This window comes from Diabrotica virgifera, chromosome 8, assembly GCF_917563875.1.
Source record: "Diabrotica virgifera virgifera chromosome 8, PGI_DIABVI_V3a".
Lineage (NCBI taxonomy): Eukaryota > Metazoa > Arthropoda > Insecta > Coleoptera > Chrysomelidae > Diabrotica > Diabrotica virgifera.
In genome coordinates, this window is record NC_065450.1 from 172769948 (window position 1) to 172792681 (window position 22734).

General features: G+C 32.8%; 1 protein-coding gene across 1 annotated transcript in view; it reads left to right on the forward strand.

Moving 5' to 3' along the window:
- LOC126889868 (dynein axonemal heavy chain 8) overlaps nucleotides 1-22734 on the forward strand; it is a 424246-nt gene that overhangs the window by 97999 nt on the left and 303513 nt on the right. Inside the window, exons 15-16 of the mRNA XM_050658553.1 lie at nucleotides 15191-15344; nucleotides 20395-20585. Of these exons, the coding sequence (XP_050514510.1) occupies nucleotides 15191-15344; nucleotides 20395-20585 (345 nt within the window). The remainder of the gene's footprint in view (nucleotides 1-15190; nucleotides 15345-20394; nucleotides 20586-22734) is intronic.

Below are 22734 nucleotides of genomic sequence, written 5' to 3' on the forward strand. Positions count from 1 at the left end.
GTGATCTACTTGTTTAAAAAACAAAATAATGTGTTGAGTAACACAAGAATATAAAAAAACATGTTTTATTAACTTATTAGCCACTAATACGTTATAAAAGTTAAAAAATAAAATGAAAAAGGTGTTATAAGCAAATTAGCAAGTACCAAGCCATAATAAATGAAGTCAAGTAAAATATCTAAAAAAATAAGATTTAGTGAGTATAGAGTCTATGTTAATAATTTAAATCAATTATTTCAATAAAAAATGTAAATTTGACCTGTTTATCAAAAATTCAAAAAAAAATTTAAAACTTAAAGTGCCAGATGATAACACCCCAATTCGATTTTAGAGCTATAAGTTCAGAATTACACTAAATAACCACTTCAATCATTAACATATCTATGCTATATAATATTATAGAAAGCTACTATGACGCATGGCTCCGTTACCAAACTTGAAATACCAAATATTTGATAAAAATGTGTTATGGGGTGCTGGTAGCACCCCACGTGGCAGGTGCCGGGTTAAATGAAGAATTTGACAGACAGCCTGTGGAGTTAACGGAGACAGTAACAACAATGGTTACCAGAATAACAAACGGGGAAGTGGCTCAAGCGCTTCAAAAAATAAAGAAAGGAAAAGCAGTCGGACCAGATGATATTCCTGGGGAAGTATGGAGAGCATTGGGCAGTGAAAAAGAAAGAGGAACAACGAATGCATGTGGCTGAAATGAGAATGCTTAGATGGATGAGTGGAGTGACAAAGAAGGATAAAATTAGAAATGAGTATATTAGGGGAAGTCTATGTGTGGCACCAATTGATGCCAAAATGAGAGAGCATAGGTTAAGATGGTTTGGTCATGTTCAACGTCGAGACGTTAATCACCCAATACGAAGAATAGCTGAAGTGCAGATTCCTGGAAGGAGTAGGAGAGGAAGACCAAAGAAGACCTGGGGGGAGACGATGAGGCAGGACATGTTGGTAAAGGAGATTAACATTGCTATGGCCCAAGATAGAGTTGTGTGGAGAAATGCAATTAGGGAAGCCGACCCCGCATAGGGATAAGGCAAAGAGAACTGCAAACGATAACAATAAGTTTATATTTAAATCATTTTGATCTACGAGGGTGTTATTTGCTTCTTCCATAATATGATGTGTTATGACAGAGAGGGAAGTGTTGTCACCAACATTGTTCAATGCATACACCGAACTAATTTTTGAGGAAGCGTTAAATATTCGTCGCGATGTGAAAATCGGTAGTGACATTATTAATATCAGATACGCAGATGATACCGCCATAACGGCAGAGAGTCTGGAAGACCGTCAAACCCTGTTGAACGCTGTAAACAACGAATGTACTGCAAAGGGCTTAACAATCAACGAAAAGAAAACAAAATGGATAGTGGTCGGAACAATTAATATCGAAGACTCGGTACTAAAATTGGATAACAAAATCCTGGAAAGGTTGGAACACTTTAGAAATCTGTGTAGCTGGATTGTCTGCAGGATTGAAAGTGATGAGAAAATAGAACATGCACGAAAAAGCTTTATTAGCTGTCGTTCTGTATTGAGCAGTAGAAGTCTGTCATTGACCACGCGTCTAAGGGCTCTATTAGTCTAGGTAACTGGTGGCGCAACTAGTGGGCCCACCAAATTGTGAGCACGGGCAACTGGTGGCCGAGAATAGCCAACAGCAAAAATAATAAAATGAATTGGAATTGGAAAAATAATCAAATGCAATTGGAAACTTGTTTGTTATCAATTTTACGAAAAAAAGTTATTCTTCATAAAATGCTCTTAATAGTATAAAATATAAGATGCAACCATCAGATTCAAATTTTGTGAATTTTATACGAGGTATGTCAAAAAGATGAATTTCGCTCAAGTGTAAAGTATCCTTATATTAAACAATATCGAAAAATGTTTTATAAAGAGTTGTTCGGAATTAAAAGCTATGTTTGAATATGCAATTACATTCTTCTAATTGAAATATTGTGAACTGTAAAGGTACTTTACTCTTGGGCGAAATTCATATTTTGTAACATACCTCGTATAGAATTGATAAAAGTTTAAATATTATGATTGCATCTTAGATTTTAGACCATATAAAACTTTTTGTAAAAAATAACTTTTTTCGTAAAATTAATAATAAAATGCTTATAGATACTTGTAATAAAATTATGTTGGGTAACCGTAATTTACAAAAAAATTGCATCTTTTTTCAATTAGAATGATGTAATAAAATTAATGCGTCCCAAAACATAGTTTTTTTTTAATTCTTAACAACTTTTCATAATAACAATTTTCGATGTTGTGAAATTTAAAGGTACTTTACATACAATTTTTTTGACATACCTCGTATAACATAGACTATGCAGAGCATATTTTTTTTTTTCGTAAAATTGATAAGAAAAAAGTTTCCCATATGGTTCCAAGTTACGCAGGCATACTGTACCTATATATAAAAGCTCAATTTTTTTAAAATTTTCCAATTAAGTCACATTCGGATTCAGCATAATCAAAAACAAAATAGAAACATTTTTGATCAAGGTAAAGTGATGAATTCACCGATATTTCTAAAATATAAAAAGAGCTTTTATTGTTTAAACAATGAAAAAACAATTAACGGCTAAATCTGCGAGAAGAACTTTTTAATATAGCATATTTATAAATCAACAAAAAAGGTTTTAGAAAAATATACGCTTGTTAATAGAAAATATAGAAGTTAAGAGAAAAGAAATACGAAGCACTCGATTACAATACAAATGAACTAGTGGTGGCCGACACCAGTTGCTCAGTCTACTAGGGTCCATATAACACATGATACTACGACAATCAGAGATAAAGCCACTTCGAGAACAACTTTTAACCGGTGCGCGCATGACGTCAGCGCCCGACAAACTTGTACGGAGACATGGGAAAGCGTAGAGTTTTATACGGTTTTATACATTCTCGTGTTATTAAATAACTGAAATTGCCGTTCGTCTGTTCTGTTACACTGTTTAATTTATACTTTGATGAATTATTATAATCATACCAGTAAAATAATACAATATATTATGTAGGTACTCTACTAATAAACGTAATAGTTTTTTCACTGCAAAAATTTCTTGACATGCAGAAAACTTTAAATAAACCGCGTCAAATAAAAGATGGTTTATTAACAAATAATAAAAAAACTAAAGTTTCAAAAAAGTATTGAAATTACAAAAACAAAATTAAGTAGATAGCTTTAGATGGATTTAAAGAAGTGGCCGTTTAGCCTATTCCACTGCTACCTTTTCAGATCTATTGTGGTCCTCTAATTCTGGATTACATTCTTTAGTCTGGCCCTTTTTAAAAGGTCCAATAAGCCCCAATTCTCACCGCACATTCTTCTACATTTGCCCAAGGTCATAGTAGCTTTCTGTGTGATATTCAGGATGTGAGTATTCCATTTCAGCCTATGATCAGTATAAACCTTAAGGTATTTTGTTTTTTTTGCAAATGAAATATCTGTTCCTCCCAGCACCGGTAATTTTAAAACTTCTAGTGCTGTCCTTTGGATGCAGTTGGAGATTTGTTTTCTGAGCATTGACTATCAGTCTTTCTTATTTACACCGGTCGTCAACTATATTTGGGGCTGCTTACATTCTCCCAGACACCAGCTGGGCAAACGTGCCCCTGATGACGATTGATATATCGTCAGTGTATTTTAGACAAAAAAGTCTTCTGTGGAGAGATTTTTGAGATCATCTACCAAGGTTGCTCAAAGTAGAGGTGACAGAACTTCTCCTTCTGGACAGCCTCCACCTACTCTTGCTTTGATGGTTGCTTTAACTAGAGTTGATATTACTATCCTATTCTCCAAGTATAACCTTATCTATCTGCATATTACCGCAGGGATTGTTTATCAACTATCTATGTAGTCTAGATCCCCTAAGTTTAGTTTCAACAGGGCCACCACGAGAAGGGTGCAATCAAAGATTACACACCCCCAATCAATGTTGGGAGTACGCAGCGGTCTTGGGATGGTTTAAGGAGGTGCAAAGTGTTAAGACTCTCCAAGCAAAACTCGTCCCCTAAGATTAGTTCTTTTCCCTCTCAGCTTTATGCCGACTAGAAAAAGAGCACATCCCTCGGCCCAAAAAAAAACAAAACAAAAAAAAAAACAAAAAAAACAAAACAAAACAAAAACAAAAAAAAAACAATATTACACTTGATTCATTTTACTTAACGATTTTTGCAATTTTTTTTTATTTTAGACTTTTCTTTCAACTTTTGGTTCAAAACTCGCATTCTAAAATACATCCGACATCTAAAAAATAGTTTTTTCACATCACCAGATATTTTAACATGAACTGATCTTTCCAATAAAGATTTTTGATAATTTTTGATGCCAACTTTAAGTGTCCCCATTGAATTGGCAAAAAATATTTTCTAGGTCACGACAGTTCGTAAGTAATATTTCTGAAGGCTTCACCAAACCCCCTTCTGAGAGATGATTTACCCACGAGGAAGAAGTGTTACTACATATTTGTCAAACTGCCCAAACTCTCTTCATGTCGTAGCTTGAAAGCTATGAAACCAGCTTAATTTTCTAGTCCATCATGATACAACTCTTCCATTTCAAAATCTGTTTGATGGTTTTCATTTTCTGAAGTTACTGGAAGATTTAATTGACTAAAGAGTGGTTCGGTTATCATCACTGAATCTACTACGTCATTGTTGTAATAATCAAGATTCAAAGAGCTTCCTGCTTTCATGTTTTGAAGCGACATGCTTGTTGTTTCTGGTAGGTTACTTACATTAGCTGAGAGTAAAATAACTTCATCGTTCCGACCCATAATAAAATTACGAAGACGGTATTTAAATTGCAAAAAAGACGGATGATCATGTAAACCTCCAATCGCGCGTATTACTGAGAATAGTCCTTCTAAGCAATCTTGATTTAAATTATATGTTGTTATATAATTGATGTTACAATCTTTTTTTAAATTTAGAAAGAGTAGTCGCAAAGATTTAATACTAACAATAATACCATGCTGAAAGGGCAGTAATGACTATTTCTAATTATATTTAAGAATTTTTTCCCGAAAATATAGCTTTATGCTTTCCGAAAACTTTCGCAAACTGCATAAAAATAACAAACCCAAGTTAAAAATCGAACATTTGGCCTGGCGTTTGTCGGTCAGTGACGTAGGCGTAGAAGAGAGAGAAACAGGCTTATTCATGCGCGTGACTTTATCTCTGGTTGTCGTAGTATCATGCATATAACATAATGCCCCGGCTTGATGACGCCACCAGACCCAGTTACCCGGCTGGTGGACTGGTTCGGCCACCAGATCGACAACAATTTCTGGTGGCGCAACCAGTTGCCGTAGTCTAATAGGTCTCATTTACTTAAATGCCCCGTGGCGTCATGAGTCACTGGTGGAGCAACTTGGTGGTGTCACCAGTTGCCTAATATAATAGCGACCTAAAACTATTACAGTGCTACGTCTGGTCCGTTTTGTTTTTTGGATGCGAAACCTGGACAATAAAAATGAAGAATGTTAACAAATTAGAAGCGTTCGAGTTGTGGTGTTGCCGTCGCATGCTCAGAATTCCGTGGACAGTACACATATCCAACGAACGTATGCTGGAGACCATGCACAGAGAGCGAGAATTGATCAACATCATAAAAATGAGAAAGGTTCAATACTTCGGTCATATAATGAGAGGACCTAATCGCTTACTCTGGTTGATCATTCAGGGCAAAATAGAAGGAAAACGCTGGGTTGCAAGAAAACAGCTGAAGACCTAATATGCTAATAGATCTAAGTGTCACTTTTTACAAATATCCTTTTATTGTTACTAAGTGATGTTGCCATGTGATATCTACATACATGCCAATGCACTGGAAAACAGTAAAAGATCTGTTAAAATTTTTGTAGCCCGTTTGGCTACAAAAGGCTATTTTTTAGCAGTGCGTTGGAATAAGGACATAGACCACTTAGCAACAATAAAAGTATATTTGAAAAAGTGGCACTTAGATATATTAGCTAATAGCATTTCAGGTATTCAATTGTTCTGGTTGCATAACATTAGACAAAGGACAGGTCGAACGGTCAAGGAATTATTTCATATAGCTGCCGACAGAGAAACATTTCATCAGCTTGTTAATATGACGATAGCCAATGCTTAAAAATAAGCACGGCACACAAAGAAGAAGATATGACCATTAAATTTTGGGGCGAAAAATTTGACCGATACCATCTGTCCAAGATTGGGGCCGTAGCATTTAGAATATTTCCCTCTCCATCCTTACAGCTCCCTAATTTTGGCTTAAAAGTCTTGCTCATTTTCAAATGATGAATTTTGATGATGTTTTTTTACCAACAAATGATTCCAATATAAGATTGTGATTATTGACCTTTTATCAAAATACTTTCGCTCATTATGTTAAGTTTCGTTTTGATTTCTTAGTCCCTCTACACCAGGGGTTCCCAAACTTTTTTGTACCACGCCCCCTTTTGTTGAAATGAAAGCTTCTCGTGCCCCCCCCCCTTTACAATAAATTGTATGGGCCTAAATAGGAACAAAACAAAAACAAATAAGTATTAGCTTGAAAACAAAACACTTATTTATTCTGCCATAAGATACAACAATATTAGTTTCCATAAAATACAAAAATTATTAATAAAAGAAAAATATATTAGGTTGGTTAGTGAGAAGGATGTGCTTGCATTTTATTTACTATAGTATGCCTATTCGTGGCCGAGTTTTAGTAAGTGCACAGCATAAGTCATTAGCAACATCAAGTTCATTCCGATACTTTGTTTTTTTTTGCCACAAGTGTTGAAAATCGCACAAATAGTTACTTGAAAAAGGCAAATATAAATGAAGAGCTTCACGTGATACACTAAGATACACTTTGAAATATTTTAACCAAAATGAAGGTTTGTCCATTATAATTATTAATTATAACAAAGTATTTGGCAGACGAATCATGCAAAAAATCATTTGGATTTATTTGCAAAGCATCTTCTTGAAGTGATTCAGGCAGGGAGTCTATGTTGACATGGAATGGATCAGTTGACATTCTGTAAACAAAATTGTCACAAGTGTTTGGGAAGTATTTCTGGAACTCTTCAATTAAGCTCTCCAAATGGTTTGATATTTGGATTTTCAAACTTGATCCTTCACAAATGTCCTTGAAGCGTGTTTCTTCTGAGATTGGCTCTACTTTAGAGAAATTTGAATAATTTCAGGAGTTTGCTGATATTTTACGCCTCCAAAGTTGAGTAACTAAGCCTTCATCACAATGAGTAACTACTATATTTGAGTCTCCACCCTGCAGCTTTAGGTTGAGGCTGTTCAACGAGTCAAAGATATCTGACAAATAAGCCATTACCCAATTACTTGGGTACAATGTTTTTTGAAAGCCATGTTTAGCTCATATTGCTTTTGATGTTCCAAGGTAATTACTTCATCTCAAAGGTCAAATAATCTTGCCAACATGTTTACTTTTGAGAGCCATCGTACTTCTGTATGAAGTAGCAGTGTTTTGTGATCACTTTCTAAATCTTCACAAAGAGTTTTAAACAGTCGAGTATTCAACGCACTGTTTTTTATGTACTTCACTACTTTAATACACAACTTTAAGACAGCCATAAGTTCATTTGGAAGGGTTTTTGCTGCCAAAGCTTGTCGATGTATAAAACAATGTATCCCAATCACATCAGCATTTTTCTCTATTACTAATTGCAAATAGCCTGAACGAAAACCAAGCATTGAAGGTGCTCCATCTGTACATAAACTGATCAGTTTATGCCAAGAGAGTTCATGTTTGTCAAAAAACCCTCACACTGCTTTCATATCTAACATTAATAGCTTTTGTCGTGGTCTCCAGTCTCCAACTCTGAAGAAAAGAGTAGCTCGTCTTTCATTCTTTCGTTTTGAATATACCAAACATAAACAATTAACTGATAACGTTGTGCTATGTCAGTACTCGCGTCTAGCTGAATATCAAAAAATGGCGATTATTTTACTGCATAAACTACCTGGTTTTGTATGTCTTCGGTCATATCATCAATGCGGCGTTTCACAGTGTTGTCAAAAAGAGGTATTTGAGATAACTTTTGCTTACTCTGCGTTACCAGACACAATTTAACAAGCGGCTAACTAAATTTAATTTAATGTTCAACTTGTCTCGCGTTCCCCCTGATATGTCCTCACGCCCCCCAGGGGGGGCGCGCCCCACAGTTTGGGAACCCCTGCTCTACACTTTCTAACTACTTTTCTCAAATTGCCCTTTTTTCTTCTATGTAACGTTTTTCTTCTCTTCTTAAGACCCGGTTTTGTCCTTTACTCTTCTTGTGTATATTGATATATTTGTATTTATGTATTTATTTGTTTAAGTTTTACTCATATTTGAGTACTAGAAATGCAGAATTTTGTTGGAATTTGATCTAGATAAGCGAACAGGTGATTAATGTATATTTTATATTCTTCCATTTTCCGCTATTTATCGGCCTGCGTTTTTATAAATTTTTAAAAAGTTCAGGCAAATAGTCACCAAGTATTCTGCATTCCGACCTATAAGGAATTTTCTCTCTCTCTAGATAGATGTCGCTAACGCGTCCGTAGGCATTTAATATTTTATTAATTTGCCTAGTGGGGCAGCAGCTGGAGTTAGGTTGCTTCGGGATACACCACAGGCGGCTGAAAAGTAGAAACCTGGGTCAGCCGATGGTGGTGGCCTCCGAATCGACTTAACAGGTTCACTGTCCAGGTTTTAGAGTGGAAATTGCTCATAAGTCCAGTAATGTTTTTGTAAAAATTGATATCTTCTGGCTTTAAATAAATAAATAATGTTGTAAAATATATAAATATGTATTTAAAATATATTTGTTTTAAAGCATACCACATATGGACTGTGGACTCTATAGAACAAAAATGACCAAAAGTTTTCTCGTGAGTCCACAGACCATATGTGGTATGTGAGTACTTTCGTCATTTTATCCATTTTTTCCCTGTATCAAATAAGAAATGGCATAGACAACTCATCAATTACGATAAACTTAGATCGTCTTTATGATCTAAGACAACAAAATACGTAAAATTAGCTGCCAATTCGCAAGACCTTGACCTGGTACAAAAAAGTTGCTGTCAATGTTCCGTTTGGAGTGGGTATCATAAATACAGTTTATTTGTTCAATAAATTGAACCAGCAAAATAAATGTACAATATTGCAGGCCCAAATGAGTATTGTGAAAAATCTTTTGGGTATAAACGTTGTCCAGAAACCTGCTATACCTACGCCGTCCATGTCACAAGTAGGTACAGCATTTTCTTAGACCGCTGGATAGAAAAGATGGAAAAATTACTAGACGTAGGTGTGCCGGATGCTATAATGAATTTCGTCAAAAAGAAGAAACATCAGCAACTGCCACTAATAAAGCCAAAAGGGTTTCACAAATATGCAACATCTGTACCAAACCGTATTGTCTACAATGTTTTCAAAAAGTACATTGAACATATAATTTTTTTTCATTATTTTTGTTTTTCAATAAATATTTACTTTTCATTATATTGTATATTATTTTATCTTACATATCCATTTTTAGTTCGCTAAAAGTGAAAACGCAATAAAATATAGGTGTTTAGTTTCGATATTACATTTATCGCAATTACGATAAAATTACACATTTTTTCTCTTTGTCCCAACACTATTTATAATATATGGGATATGTTCTGTCAAGTTCAAGTCTAATAAAGGCCATTCTCTTCACGTCCACTTTTATAAACAACCTGAAAATTGTATCTACGAACAGACCACATATGGTCTGTGAACTGGTAGTGCTTTTAGTACACAGACCATATGTGGTCTGTGGACAGTGAACCTGTTAAATCTAAACCTGTCTTTCCTTATTTTATTTTACTCATATTTGAGTACTAAGGATGCAGAATTCTGTTGGAATTTTATCTAGATAAGTGGGCAGGTAATGAATGTATATACAGGGTGATTGATTAGTGTGAGGAAGCTCAGTAGATCTGTTATGGTAAAAATTACAGAAAAAAGTTATTGACAAAAATTTATTTAAACTCCACATTTTAAAATTAGATACAATCTTTCAGGGTTTTCCTTAAGATGGTGGCAGACCAAATTTATGTTTTTTTAAATGAAACACCCTTTATTTTATTTTAAATTTGAAATCTGCTTCACTTCCACATCACAAAAATGTAAAGTTTTATTACGTTATAACGGGTATTTAAAAAGCTACAATCAATATTACCTGAAAATATCGTATCAAGTTTAACTCCCTGTATAATTAAAAAGGAGTATAGGAACATTGCTATATTGCAACCATAGCTTTTTAATAATTGTTAAAAATTATAAAAGATATAGGCTATTGATTATGTATTATAGAAAGGAACTACAACGTTAACGGGGTTTTATTATTTCATATGGTCAATGAATCTCTATATATGAAAAAACCGCGGAGTGCTACCATTTAAAAGGGTGCGTTTTTGAGAAATGGGTGAATTAGTCCCTGGGCACAGGTTATATTAGGGTGAGTTCTATGCACTTTTGGTACAAATACGTCTACCTAAAAATGGTTCCTGGTTAAATTTCCTATCTAAATATAACTTTTTAAAGTCAAAGATACTTTTTTTACAAAAATATATCCAAAAGAAAAAGCACAAAGAAACCCAGAAGAAAGAAATGTTGTTTTTTGTCCCATAACTTTTGTCCACGGGGATATAGGTATAGACATTGCTTCACAGAAAAAAAACTTACATATTTTCTCTTTAAAATGATGTTTGGTAGAGGTCATTAGGATTTATAGTTTTCGAACTATGATTTTTCAAAGTTCGCCACTCACAGCAATTTTGGGCAATTTTCCTTGATATTTCCCAAATATTATTCTGTAACTTTTTTCTACGCAACTTTAGGCATATGCAATGGTACATTTAAGAGGAATAGAAATCAATTACCTTTAAAATGTTCTACTGTATAATGTTGTACGACTTCTTTTAAAGAGGTTATCATTTTCAAGATTTTATACTTTTAATGAGTTTTTATATTTTTTACGATTATTTTTTAACTTTCCCATTATAACTTTTTTTCTACATTTAGGTATATATTATATGTATAATAAAAAAAAGCTTATTCTGTTTTATAAGTATTATAAAAAATTCTAGGATTATTTTTGAATAAGATATGCTTTTTCAAAATGTAATAAGCACTTGCAACGATTTTTGATTTTTGGATTATTTTTTAAATTTCTTATTATAACTTTTTTATGTGATTGTGTGTTATGATTGAATCTTATTTTTTATAGGTAATACTTTCGATCCACTGGACTCGGCCGGGCAAACTTCAAAATATGGATTAATTCCAATATTTACAGTCAAAGTTCCTGCACCACAAGCTTTGCTTGAAAAAATAGCATGTAAATGTACCAAAGGATGTACAAAAAACTGCGGTTGTAGGAAGATAGGAATCAGTTGTTCAATATTCTACAAAGGGTGCATGTGAATGGGTACTAATTGTGGGAACTCTAAGATAACTGAGGTGTCAGAGGAAGCTATTGAAGCTAATGCTAACGAAGAGATGGACTTTGATTTTGAAAAAATTTTAAATGTCAACGTTTAAATAATTTTAACTAAAGTGATGTTTTCTAAGACTAATGTTTATGTAATTTTTGTAAAAGAAATTATTTTAAATAGTACAGGTAAAAAAATATCAAAGAATCACTCGGTTTCCATTATTTAAATATAGATGATACACCATTTTAAAGAACAGAAAGTAATCCCTCTTTATTGAGCAATATATAGTATATTCATGTACAAGAAAAAAAAAGTTATAATGAGAAATTTAAAAAATAATCCTAAAATCAAAAATCGTTGCAAGTACTTATTACATTTTGAAAAATAATATCTTATTCAAAAATAATCCTAGAATTTTTTGTAATACACCATTTTAAAGTAAACAAAATAAGCTTTTATTATTATATAATATAATATATATAATATATAATATATAATATATAATATATAATATATTATATAATAATATTATTTTATTTTTATATTATATTATAAAAATCGTTAAAAGTATAAAACTTTTAAAAACCATAATCTCTTTAAAAAGAAGTCGTACAACGATACAGAGTAGACCATTTTAAAGGTAATTGATTTCTATTTCTATTACATGGACCATTGCATATACATAAAGTTACGTAGAAAAAAGTTACAGGACAATATTTGCGAAATAACAAGGAAAATTGCCCAAAATTGCTGTGAGTGGCGAACTTTGAAAAGTCATATTTCGAAAACTATAAATTCTAATTACCTCTACTAAACAACATTTTAAAGAAGAAATATGTAGGTTTTTTTTCTCTAAAGCAATATCTATACCTATATCTTCGTGGACAAAAGTTATGGGACAAAAAACAAAATTTCTTTCTTTTCGGTTTCTTTGTGCTTTTTCTTTTGAATATATTTTTGTAAAAAAAAGTATCATTGACTTCAAAAAGTGATATTTAGATAAGAAATTTAACCAGAAACAATTTTTATGTAGGTATGTTTGTACCAAAAGTGCATGGAACTCACCCTAATGTAACCTGTACCCAGGGACTAATTCAGCCATTTCTCAAAAACGCACCGCTTTAAATGGTAGCACTCCGCGGTTTTTTCATATTCAGATATCCATTGACCATATGAAATAATAAAACCCCGTTAACGTTGTAGTTCCTTTTAGCTATCTTATTTTGAATATAATCAATAGCCTAATATTCGTTTTCATAAAATATTTTTTAAATCAAATACAGGGTAAGTCAAAATACAAGTACATTATTTTCTTGGTAGTTTTAAATAGAACACCCTGTATTTTATATCACTGGTTATCAGTTTTCTAGATATTTTTATTTTTCCATCAGTATTAATTAGTAGATATTTTAACGTTTACCAATAATTATTGTGAGTTGGCCATGATTGATTTGTCAGAAACTGACAGTTTGACATTATTGTTTATTAATTCAGTAGCGAAATAACGACACACAAAAGAAAACAATTTATTTCAAATAAAATTTATAAAAAATAACCGACGGAAAATTTAAAAAAAATAACAACACATAGAAAAATAAAAAAACAACAGTAATTTTAACTTATCTTACTTAATAAGGTGTTTAAAATTACCTCCCAAAACATCTATGCATACTTGAAAGCGGTCATTGAAAAAGTTGCTTACATTATTAAGCATTTGTAAAGAAATATTTTGAAATGCCAGTCGGATTCTATTTTTCATATCATCCCTTGTTGTTGGAGGTATTTTATATACTTCGTTCTTAACGTAACCCCCAAAAAAATGAGTCCATTTTATTGAAATCTGGTAACCTTGGGGGCCACCTTACCGGTCCATCCGTTCCGATCCATCTTTCACCAAACTGATCATTAAGTTCACCACGTATTAATTCGTTGTGGTGCGCAGGAGCACCGTCATGTAGAAACCACATTTGTTCACGTATATTAAGTGGAACCTCTTCTAATAATATCGGTAACTGATTTACAATAAAATATAAATAAATCTCACCATTTAAGTTATCTTCAAAAAAATATGGTCCTACTACATGGTTACCGACGATACCTCCCCACACATTTAGAGACCAACTTGTTTGAATATGTGTTACTATGTGGTATGGATTACTTATTGAATAGTAGTAAAAGTTATGCCTATTAACAGAACCGTTTCGATGGAATGTAGCTTCATCACCAAATAGGACCTAATCAAAAAAAGCTCTCTGCTCATTAATTTTTTCTAAGGCCCATTCACAAAATACTATTCGTTTCTGAAAATCATCATTATTTAATTCTTGGTGCTTTTGAATATGATAAGGGTGCATCTTGTTTTTGGATAAAGTAATGTTTTGAACAGAGTAGTAACTAAGTTCTTGTTCATTGGAAATACTCCTTATACTTGTGTGTGGGTTTTCTGTAACTGCCATCAACACACTCATTTCGTTTTCCTCTGTCACACTAGTTTTTGTTCGTTCATGTTTTTCATAATTCACTGAACCAGTGCGGCTAAATCGATCTTTCAATTTTTCAAATGTATCTTGTCTAGGTTGCCGCCTATCTGGAAACCGTTCCTGATAAATTCTAGCTGATAGTAATTAATTTTTATTGCATTCCCCCAAAATCCAGATCATATCTACCATTTCATCGGTAGTAAAATTCATTATTGCTAATTTAAATTGAATTAATTACTGAATTACTAAATAATAATTTTTGCTAACTTACGGTGTACCCCAATACTGAATTAATAAACAGTAATGTCAAACTTTTATTTGAAATAAATTGTTTTCTTTTGTGTGTCGTTATTTCGCTACTGAATTAATAAACAATAATGTCAAACTGTCAGTTTCTGACAAATCAATCATGGCCAACTCACAATAATTATTGGTAAACGTTAAAATATCTACTAATTAATACTGATGGAAAAATAAAAATATCTAGAAAACTGATAACTTTAGGTATAGGGAGTACTTCATAAAATTTGAAGTACGATAGTAGTATTTTTCGATAGAGATATAAAATACAGGGTGTTCTATTTAAAATTACAAAGAAAATAATGTACTGGCCTTTTGACTTACCCTGTATTTGATTTAACGAATATTATGAAAACGAATATGTTTTATAATTTTTAACAATTATTAAAAAACTACGGTTGCAATAGATGAATGTTGCTGTACTCATTTTTAATTATACAGGGAGTTAAACTTGATACGATTTTCAGGTAATATTGGTTATAACTTTTTAAATACCTGGTATAACATAATAAAACTTTACATTGTTGTGATGTGGAAGTGAAGCAGATTTCAAATTTAAAATAAAATACAGGGTGTTCCATTTAAAAAAACAAAAGTTTGGCCTGCCACCATCTTATGGAACACCCTGTAAGATTGTAACTAATTTTAAAATGTGGAGTTTAAAGCTGCCTACCATTTTTGTCAATAACTTTTTTTGTAATTTTTACTATAACAGATCTACTGAGCTTCCTCACACTAATCAATCACCGTGTATATTGTAGATTATCCCATTGTCCGCTATTTATCGGCATGTGCCTTTATAAATTTGTAAAATGCTCGGGCAAAAGATAGCTATCAAGGATTCTACATTCCGACCTATATAGAATTTTCTCTGTCTGATGGTAATACTAATAACTAATATTTAATTTTAGCCTTTAAAGAGATTGACAGAAGCGTAACTAAGGAGCTATCGTCTATTCATGATGACTGCATGGATATGTTTACCTATTTCAATATGAAATTGGTAGATGCATTGATTAAATCTACAAAATATTCTCTCGAACAAGTTAAAGAGCGAGCTACTAGGTATAGTTATTTTCTAATTATTATTACCCCTGGTTTAACCCAAGGTACTCATTTTATTCGGGCTAAGTCGACCTGGGGATTATAGACACTTTTAAAAATGAAAGGAATGCCGACTCGATTCAAGTTCTCTGTTTAAGCCAGATACGACAATATAAAAGGACACTGCTAGAAAAATATTCCAACATTCGATTCAGAAAACCTGTATGAAACGAGTCTTTGCACTCCAATACAGAGTATGGCATTAGTAAAATATGAAAATCTACGGTTTCGTTTTGATTTAAATCTGTCTCCTGCCGTCCCCCGATAGTACTATTTCTAAGTAAAGAAGGCTCTGCGGAAGAGAAATTTACACCAAAACGTCCGTAGTTCTTGGTACAAAAATAACTACAGACGTTTTGGTGTAAATTTGTTTTCTGCAGAGCCTCCTTGATAACAGGTATACCTAGAAATAGTACTATCGAAGGATGGCAGGAGACAGATTGAAATCAAAACGAAACCGTAGATTTTCTAATTTTACTTTTAAAAATGTCTACGGTCCGTTCACAAATTCTTGAGAGCTCACTATAAGTTTGACCCTCATTAGGCAACTGAAATACAGAGAGGACAAGTAATATGATATAATAACAAAAGCCAACTTAAAACTCAAAATTTAAGATGTTTTTGACTAACCCACCTTCTATCTGAAGGAATACAATAGAGCTGCAAAGCTTATAATCCGATTTTGTAGGTATTTTGGGTACAAATGACCAACGAGTGTCGTAGAGTATATGATTTAAACATTTATTTGAACCAAATAAATAATATATTAATATTATGTATAATATATTATGTATTTTATAAACGGTATTTAATGTAAATTTTATTCTTGTTTTAATAAAATTTCTTTATTTTATTCAAAAATAAAAAGTTACTTGCAAAAACTACGATTACAAAACTATTCAAATTCAAAATAAACAAAATCATCTTCGGAAGCGGAGTCGTCTTGCAGGTTAATAATTATTAGCGGTTGTATATCTACAGTCGTATCAATTGCGTTGTCAAAATCCCACATTATTTTTGGGTCTTCTTCTATTACGTCTTCTGCATCTCGCTATGACCTGAGTTTACCCAAGTTTCGTCCTGATAGTAGATTGGCCTTCTTTCATTCCGGAATTTTCGTATGAATCTTAAATAATTTCTTCTCTAACATATTATCTCTTCCAGGTCAATCAAAAGTGATTTTTAGTCTGATTTCTCCCACCAGAAATTTAATTCTTTTAAAACATGCCACAATAGGGAACTTGCATAAAATTTTAAATTCGAAAAAAATATTATAAATCACAACAGAACATAATTTAAAACATGTATCAAAGATAAAAAAGTTTTGTTTGTCTTTCGTTTGGCCCCTAAAGACGATTAAAAATTCAACTTATACCAGCCAGCCCAAAACGCGTCGTGACGTCACGAGGTTATATGTTTACATTGTTAAACAAATTTGTATATAATTTTAAATTAGGGAGCGTTCAAGTATTACGTAACGCAATTTTTGAAGATTTTTGACCCCCCCCCCCTTCCGCCCTACGTAACGCACTCTAATGGACGTTTAACTATTGCGTAACGCAATTTTTAAAGATTTTTAACCCACCCCACCCACCCCCCCCCACCTGCGTTACGTAATACTTGAACGGTTCCTTAGACATTATAAACGTCAGTAGAAAATACAGTTATGTGACTTTACAAGTGTTTTTGATCGTTTGAACTATTCATAGAAAACTTGTACTTTTACAAAATGGTTTTATTTTTCATAGTGAACCTCCTTTTCTTTCCCTCAAAAACTGTATCAAACTCCAATCTCAACAAACTGGTATATATTATTACAATGACATACGATAAATGTCATTAGAATATAAATATTTTTCCTTTATTACGCCATGACGAGCTGGCGAAATACCCAAGTAGATGGAGGCCAATAAACTAAAGAAGAAGAAGAAGAATATACCTAAATATAACCATAAACGAAACCATACAGTTAAACTCTGTGACGTCACGGGTCGTTTGAGCCATTTTAAGATACAGAAGACTTTAAATTTGTACTTCTAAGTTATAATGACTTTTTTAAACGTGAAATTTTGGAAATCTCATTTTTATACAAAACTGAACATTGTAATAAAAAAAATGTGCAAGTTCCCTATTTGGTTATTCCGATATAAGGCAAATTCGGGTCGTCTATAACATCTTGTTTAAGTTGGGTATTTCTTTTTTGAAAAAAAAATCGGTGAATTTTCCTTCGAATACCCTTTTTGGCAAATTCATCAATTTTAATAGGCTTTTTCCGCCTTTTTAATGGTTCGTTTGTATTTGGGTTAGCTATAGGTACCTTATTTTTTTCTTTCTGACAGGAACCTGTAATTACATTGTTGACACCCCTACGCTCTTCATGTTGGCACAACTCTCGATTATGTTCCGAACAGTAGTGTTTGTGGGATTCTGAGAAACTAGAGCATGGTGGAATGTTCAGAACAATAGTCTTCTCTCTTGGTCAATATACAGACTTACTGACTGTACGCAACAGTACCGGTGTAAAAATTGATGATGTTGATGATGATGTGCGTATACATATGTTCGTAGGAATATGGAAAAAAATCTACTCCTGCACTGCACAAAATTCGCAAAACAAATATTCGAGACGCTAATTACTACCGTATTTTATTCAAAATAGAATATTGATAAACGTTTTGAAAAGGAAGATAAATGTAAATATCCATTATTTTAATGAATAAACACTTCAGGAACCTCCGCCTATGATTTTACTACTTTTACGACCGTTTTATGACTTTGAGGCAAATTTCGTGCTCTCAACCATTTATGAACGGACCATAGATGTTCTCTCCGACGCTGACGCTGGGATTCGATCCCCGGTCTATCTGCGTTCAAGTCAGACATCCTACCGCCTGAGCTATCCGGTCTACATTTGCTAAAACATAGAATGTGATAAATAGGGAAGAGGCTTGCACCTTGGGCCAGCTTGTACCATGGGCCACCCGATTTTTCTTGTATTTTGCGCGCGAACTGTCTGTGTTTCTTATCTCAAGTTCTTCTACAATCGTTGTAATTATGCGATTAGTTGTTGAAAGTGATTAGAAATCATTTGCGGCTATCGTAAAAATATAGTGTTTTATTTCGTTAAAAGTAACTATTTATAGGATAGATAATTTTCTTTTTTATTATTAATTTTTGTGTTAACAGATATCGTAAAATAAATCACAGGGTGTGTATGCCTATACTAACAGGTAGTTAAACAACATAGTGAGAAATATAACAAAACCGTTTTATTAGGTGAAATTCACATTTGTTTTCGTTTCGGCCGAGTCTTGTACCTTGGACCACTATCACGTCTTGTACGTTGGGCCGTACAAAATTAATGGGAAAAAAGAAGACACATTTTTATGTTGCATAAGTAATTGCTGTAAGTCCCTATTTAACGGTCCAGTATCTGAAGAGAATTCTGAACAGCACCAAATTTTCTGGCCCAAGTGATCAACAATTTGACATTGACATTGAAGTTGCTCAAACTTAAACCACCAAGTAATGCTGGGTTGTCTGAAAGGCAAAAATGAGTACATGTGTTTGATTTAGATTTTGACAGGTTCGATGTTGAATAACACAATTTTTTGTATATATTTTTAAATGTTTACGGGTGGTTTAACGTACTAGACTACGTGGTTCAAGGTACAAGACTGGCTTGTACCTTGGACCAAATTAACTCTAATAAATAAAATTTTAAAAAATGTGTTTGGTTTTGTTCTATTAAAATAACCTTTAAATATAGTGTACTGTGGTGTATAAACTACAAGTTAGTCCAAAAATTTTCCCTTAAAATTTAAAAACTTAAACATAATTGAGCTTTGAAAAAATCCTGTACAAGGTCCTACTACCATTTAGACAATGCGAAAACGGCGGGTTCGTTAGAAAAAATATTCCCATGAGATTTTTTTGCATAATCACATTCGTGAGACATCCCAGAATAAGGTTCAAGAAGTCGCCCACGTGAAAATTGGTCCAATTTTTTTTAACGGTTTTTTTAATCAAATTGCAAAAATTAATATTTTTGGCTCGTACAAATTTTTGTTACGTTTTTTTGGACCATTGTGGACAAAAAAGGTCTCTTGTAATTTTTCTCTAAAGTTGATCGTTTTCGAGTTATAAACAATTTAAAATTAAAAAAACGAACAATGGCGATTTTCAATGCTTAATCAATTGGTTAAAAGTTATTATTATGAAAGTCAGAAAGTGACTAAATCAAAGTATAAAGCCCCCCCTACAAGATGCTGAAGAATTTTTGTCATAATTTTATTATTAAGCTGTTTTTTTTAAGTAATAATAATGGGCGCCAGCACGTATTAGGTGGCCGTCCATGATGAGTGCGAAAGAGATGCCATTCCGGCAGTCCAATGGGGCATCTTACTCGCACTCACATTTACAGCCGCGTCAATACGCTCTTACGGCTTATTGTTAATAGTTAAAAATAACAGCTTAGTAATAAATTAATGACACAATTTTTTTCAGAATCATGTAGCGGGGGGGGGGGCGGGCTTTAAACTTTGATTTAGTCACTTTCTGACTTTTATAATAATAGTTTTTGACCGAGTTATTATGTCTTAAAAATGGCCATTTTTGCGTTTTTCAAATTTTAAATTGCTTATAACTCGAAAACCATCAACTTTAGAGACCTTTACAAGAAGAGAAAATTACAAGAGACCTTTTTTGTCCAGAATGGTCTAAAAAACCTAAAAAAAATGTCGAGACCTAAAATAATAATTTTTGCAATTTGATTAGAAAAAATTGTTAAAAAAAATTTGGACCACTTTTCTCGTGGGCGACTTCTTGAACCTTATTCTGGGGTGTATTAGAAATGTGATTATGTAAAAAAATTATAGGAATATTTTTTCCAACGAACCCGCCGTTTTCTCCTTGTCTAATTAAAATTTCTGGAAATAGTTATAAACAAATTATATTTTTAATAAAATTTTTGACTTAAAATATAGGTTTCTAATTTAGGTTTGTCTTATAGCTTAGGAGAACTCCGACCTCTGATGACCACGAGTATGATTCTTCAAATACCATTTAACACAGTCAATCCATCCTTGGAACAAATCTCTAACTACTTTTCACAAGTCCTTACGGTTGTCTTGGATACTCACAAGTTTGTGCAGATGTGGGGCCAAGAAGTTAAAAAGAAATCTGCGATGAAAGGTGCAAAAGGTAATAATGTGTATATAATATTATTATCGTATTACATTGTTTATCACTAACAATCATCATTATCATCCAGCCTTCTGCATCCAAAGTAGGACATAGGCCTCCCCTAATTTCTTCCAGTTTTGTCGATTTTGGGCTTCCTGCAACCAATTCCCAGCAATCCTTTTGACGTCGTCTGTCCATCGTGTAGGTGGTCTACCTATACTTCTTCTGTCTTCTCTTGGTCTCCACACTGTAATTTTTTGGGGCCAACTCCCGTCCTTCATTCTGACTACATGTCCCGCCCAATTCCACTTCAGCCATGCTACTCGCTCTATGACATATGTGACGCTTGTCCTTCTTCTGATTTCCTCGTTTGTGACCAGGGCCCCCGCTACCATATGTGCAAAGTGTGAAATGCACACGGGCGCCATCCTTTAGGGGCGCAAAAATCCAAGATCAAAAATCCAAGATCAAAATATGCAAAAAATTTGTAAAAAAAAAACAAAAACCAAAAATTAATTTTAAAATAAAAGCTGAGAAATTAAATAGTTCAGTTTTGTATGGATGACATTATTAATCTTTAAATTCTTGTTAGATATAAAATAAAAAAATCCCATAAAAATAACAGACACCCACTCCCTACACCGTAGACAAAACTGTAGATAAGAAAAATAGCTAATGCAAAATAAATTGTAGCTATGTGCTGATCTGCTGATTTCATGTGAAAAATATAAACATACATTGGATGAGCAATAAAATAGTGTGTAGGCGCCAGGCGGTAATTTTATTGTCTCAGATTGTGTTGCGCTAAAATGACAAATCGACAAAATTTTAAAACCGCCTATCAAATAACGAATCAACAAGATTTGAGAAATCTCTGGTTTCACTAAGTCAGGGTAGCTAACAAGTTATTACTGTAATGCTATTAATTTTTAATTTTAATCTAAAGTTATTTGTATTTTGTCAAGTGTTGTATCGTTTAATATTTTGTTTACTACTTTTTTTTCTAACAAAATAAGTGCTGAATACGTGCTGACTGCAATTTCAACGGTTTGATTTTTTATAAAATGTTAAGTGTTCCTTATTTTATACTATCAACATTTACCCTTTATTTATAGGATGGTGCTATTATAACTATTTTCTTTACCCAAATATCTCTTTATTAATTATGGGGGAATCAATAGAGGACGAAAACTTGCATTGTTTCAGAAAAATTCAAACAAGCTTATATTTTTTAAAACTCTTTAACTTTAAAACATTAACCCTTTATTTATAGGATAGTGCTTATAATTATGGTTTTTACCCAAATATCTCTTCAATTATAGAGGAGTCAATATAGGATGAAAATTTGCATTGTTTCGGAAAAATTCAAACAAGCTTATATATTTTTCTAAAACTCTTTTTGTTAGTTCATAATATACAGTGTGCAAGGCACTCATGGAATAAAATTATTTATGCCCCTGTTTCAAAAAATTATAAAAAACTCTGAGACACGTCGATTTCTAAATAAAAATGTACACTTTTTAAACATAAATTTAAGTGTACAGGGTGATTCACGCAAGTCCGGCAGAGTCCATAAGCTTTATTTTTAATGGAGCACGCTATATATTTTTATATTTTTAAAAGCTGCGTAACAACCTGATTTCAACGAACTATCATGTAGGGTGTATTATGCATAATACAGGGTGAAAATTTGAAAATATGAAGTAACGAAATCGCTTATGGAATAAAATTGTTTGAGTCCTTATTTTAGAAAATTATAAAAAATAGTGGGACACGTCAACTTTTAAATCCAAATGGGCACTTTACAAACATAAATCTAAATATACAGGGTGATTCAAGCAAGTACGGCATAGTCCATGATCTTTCGATCCCTTCAATCGCTTAATCCCTTTCAACTACAGCTATTTCAAAAATAAGCACTTTCACGACAAATCGTACAGGTCATATAGAAACAATACATAAGTACAGTAACTTGTGAAGCGGTAACTGTTAATTTCATTTGGGATGCTAATTAGGAGATTTTCACGATACTTTTTTACCAAAAAAAAGGGACCAACCTTATTTTGAGCGTAATAACTTACTGATTTTGGATGCTAGAAACTTTTTTAAAAAACAAGAATAAAGCTTTTTTGAACACTTTAAAAAGGTTGTGATGAGTTTTCCCCGA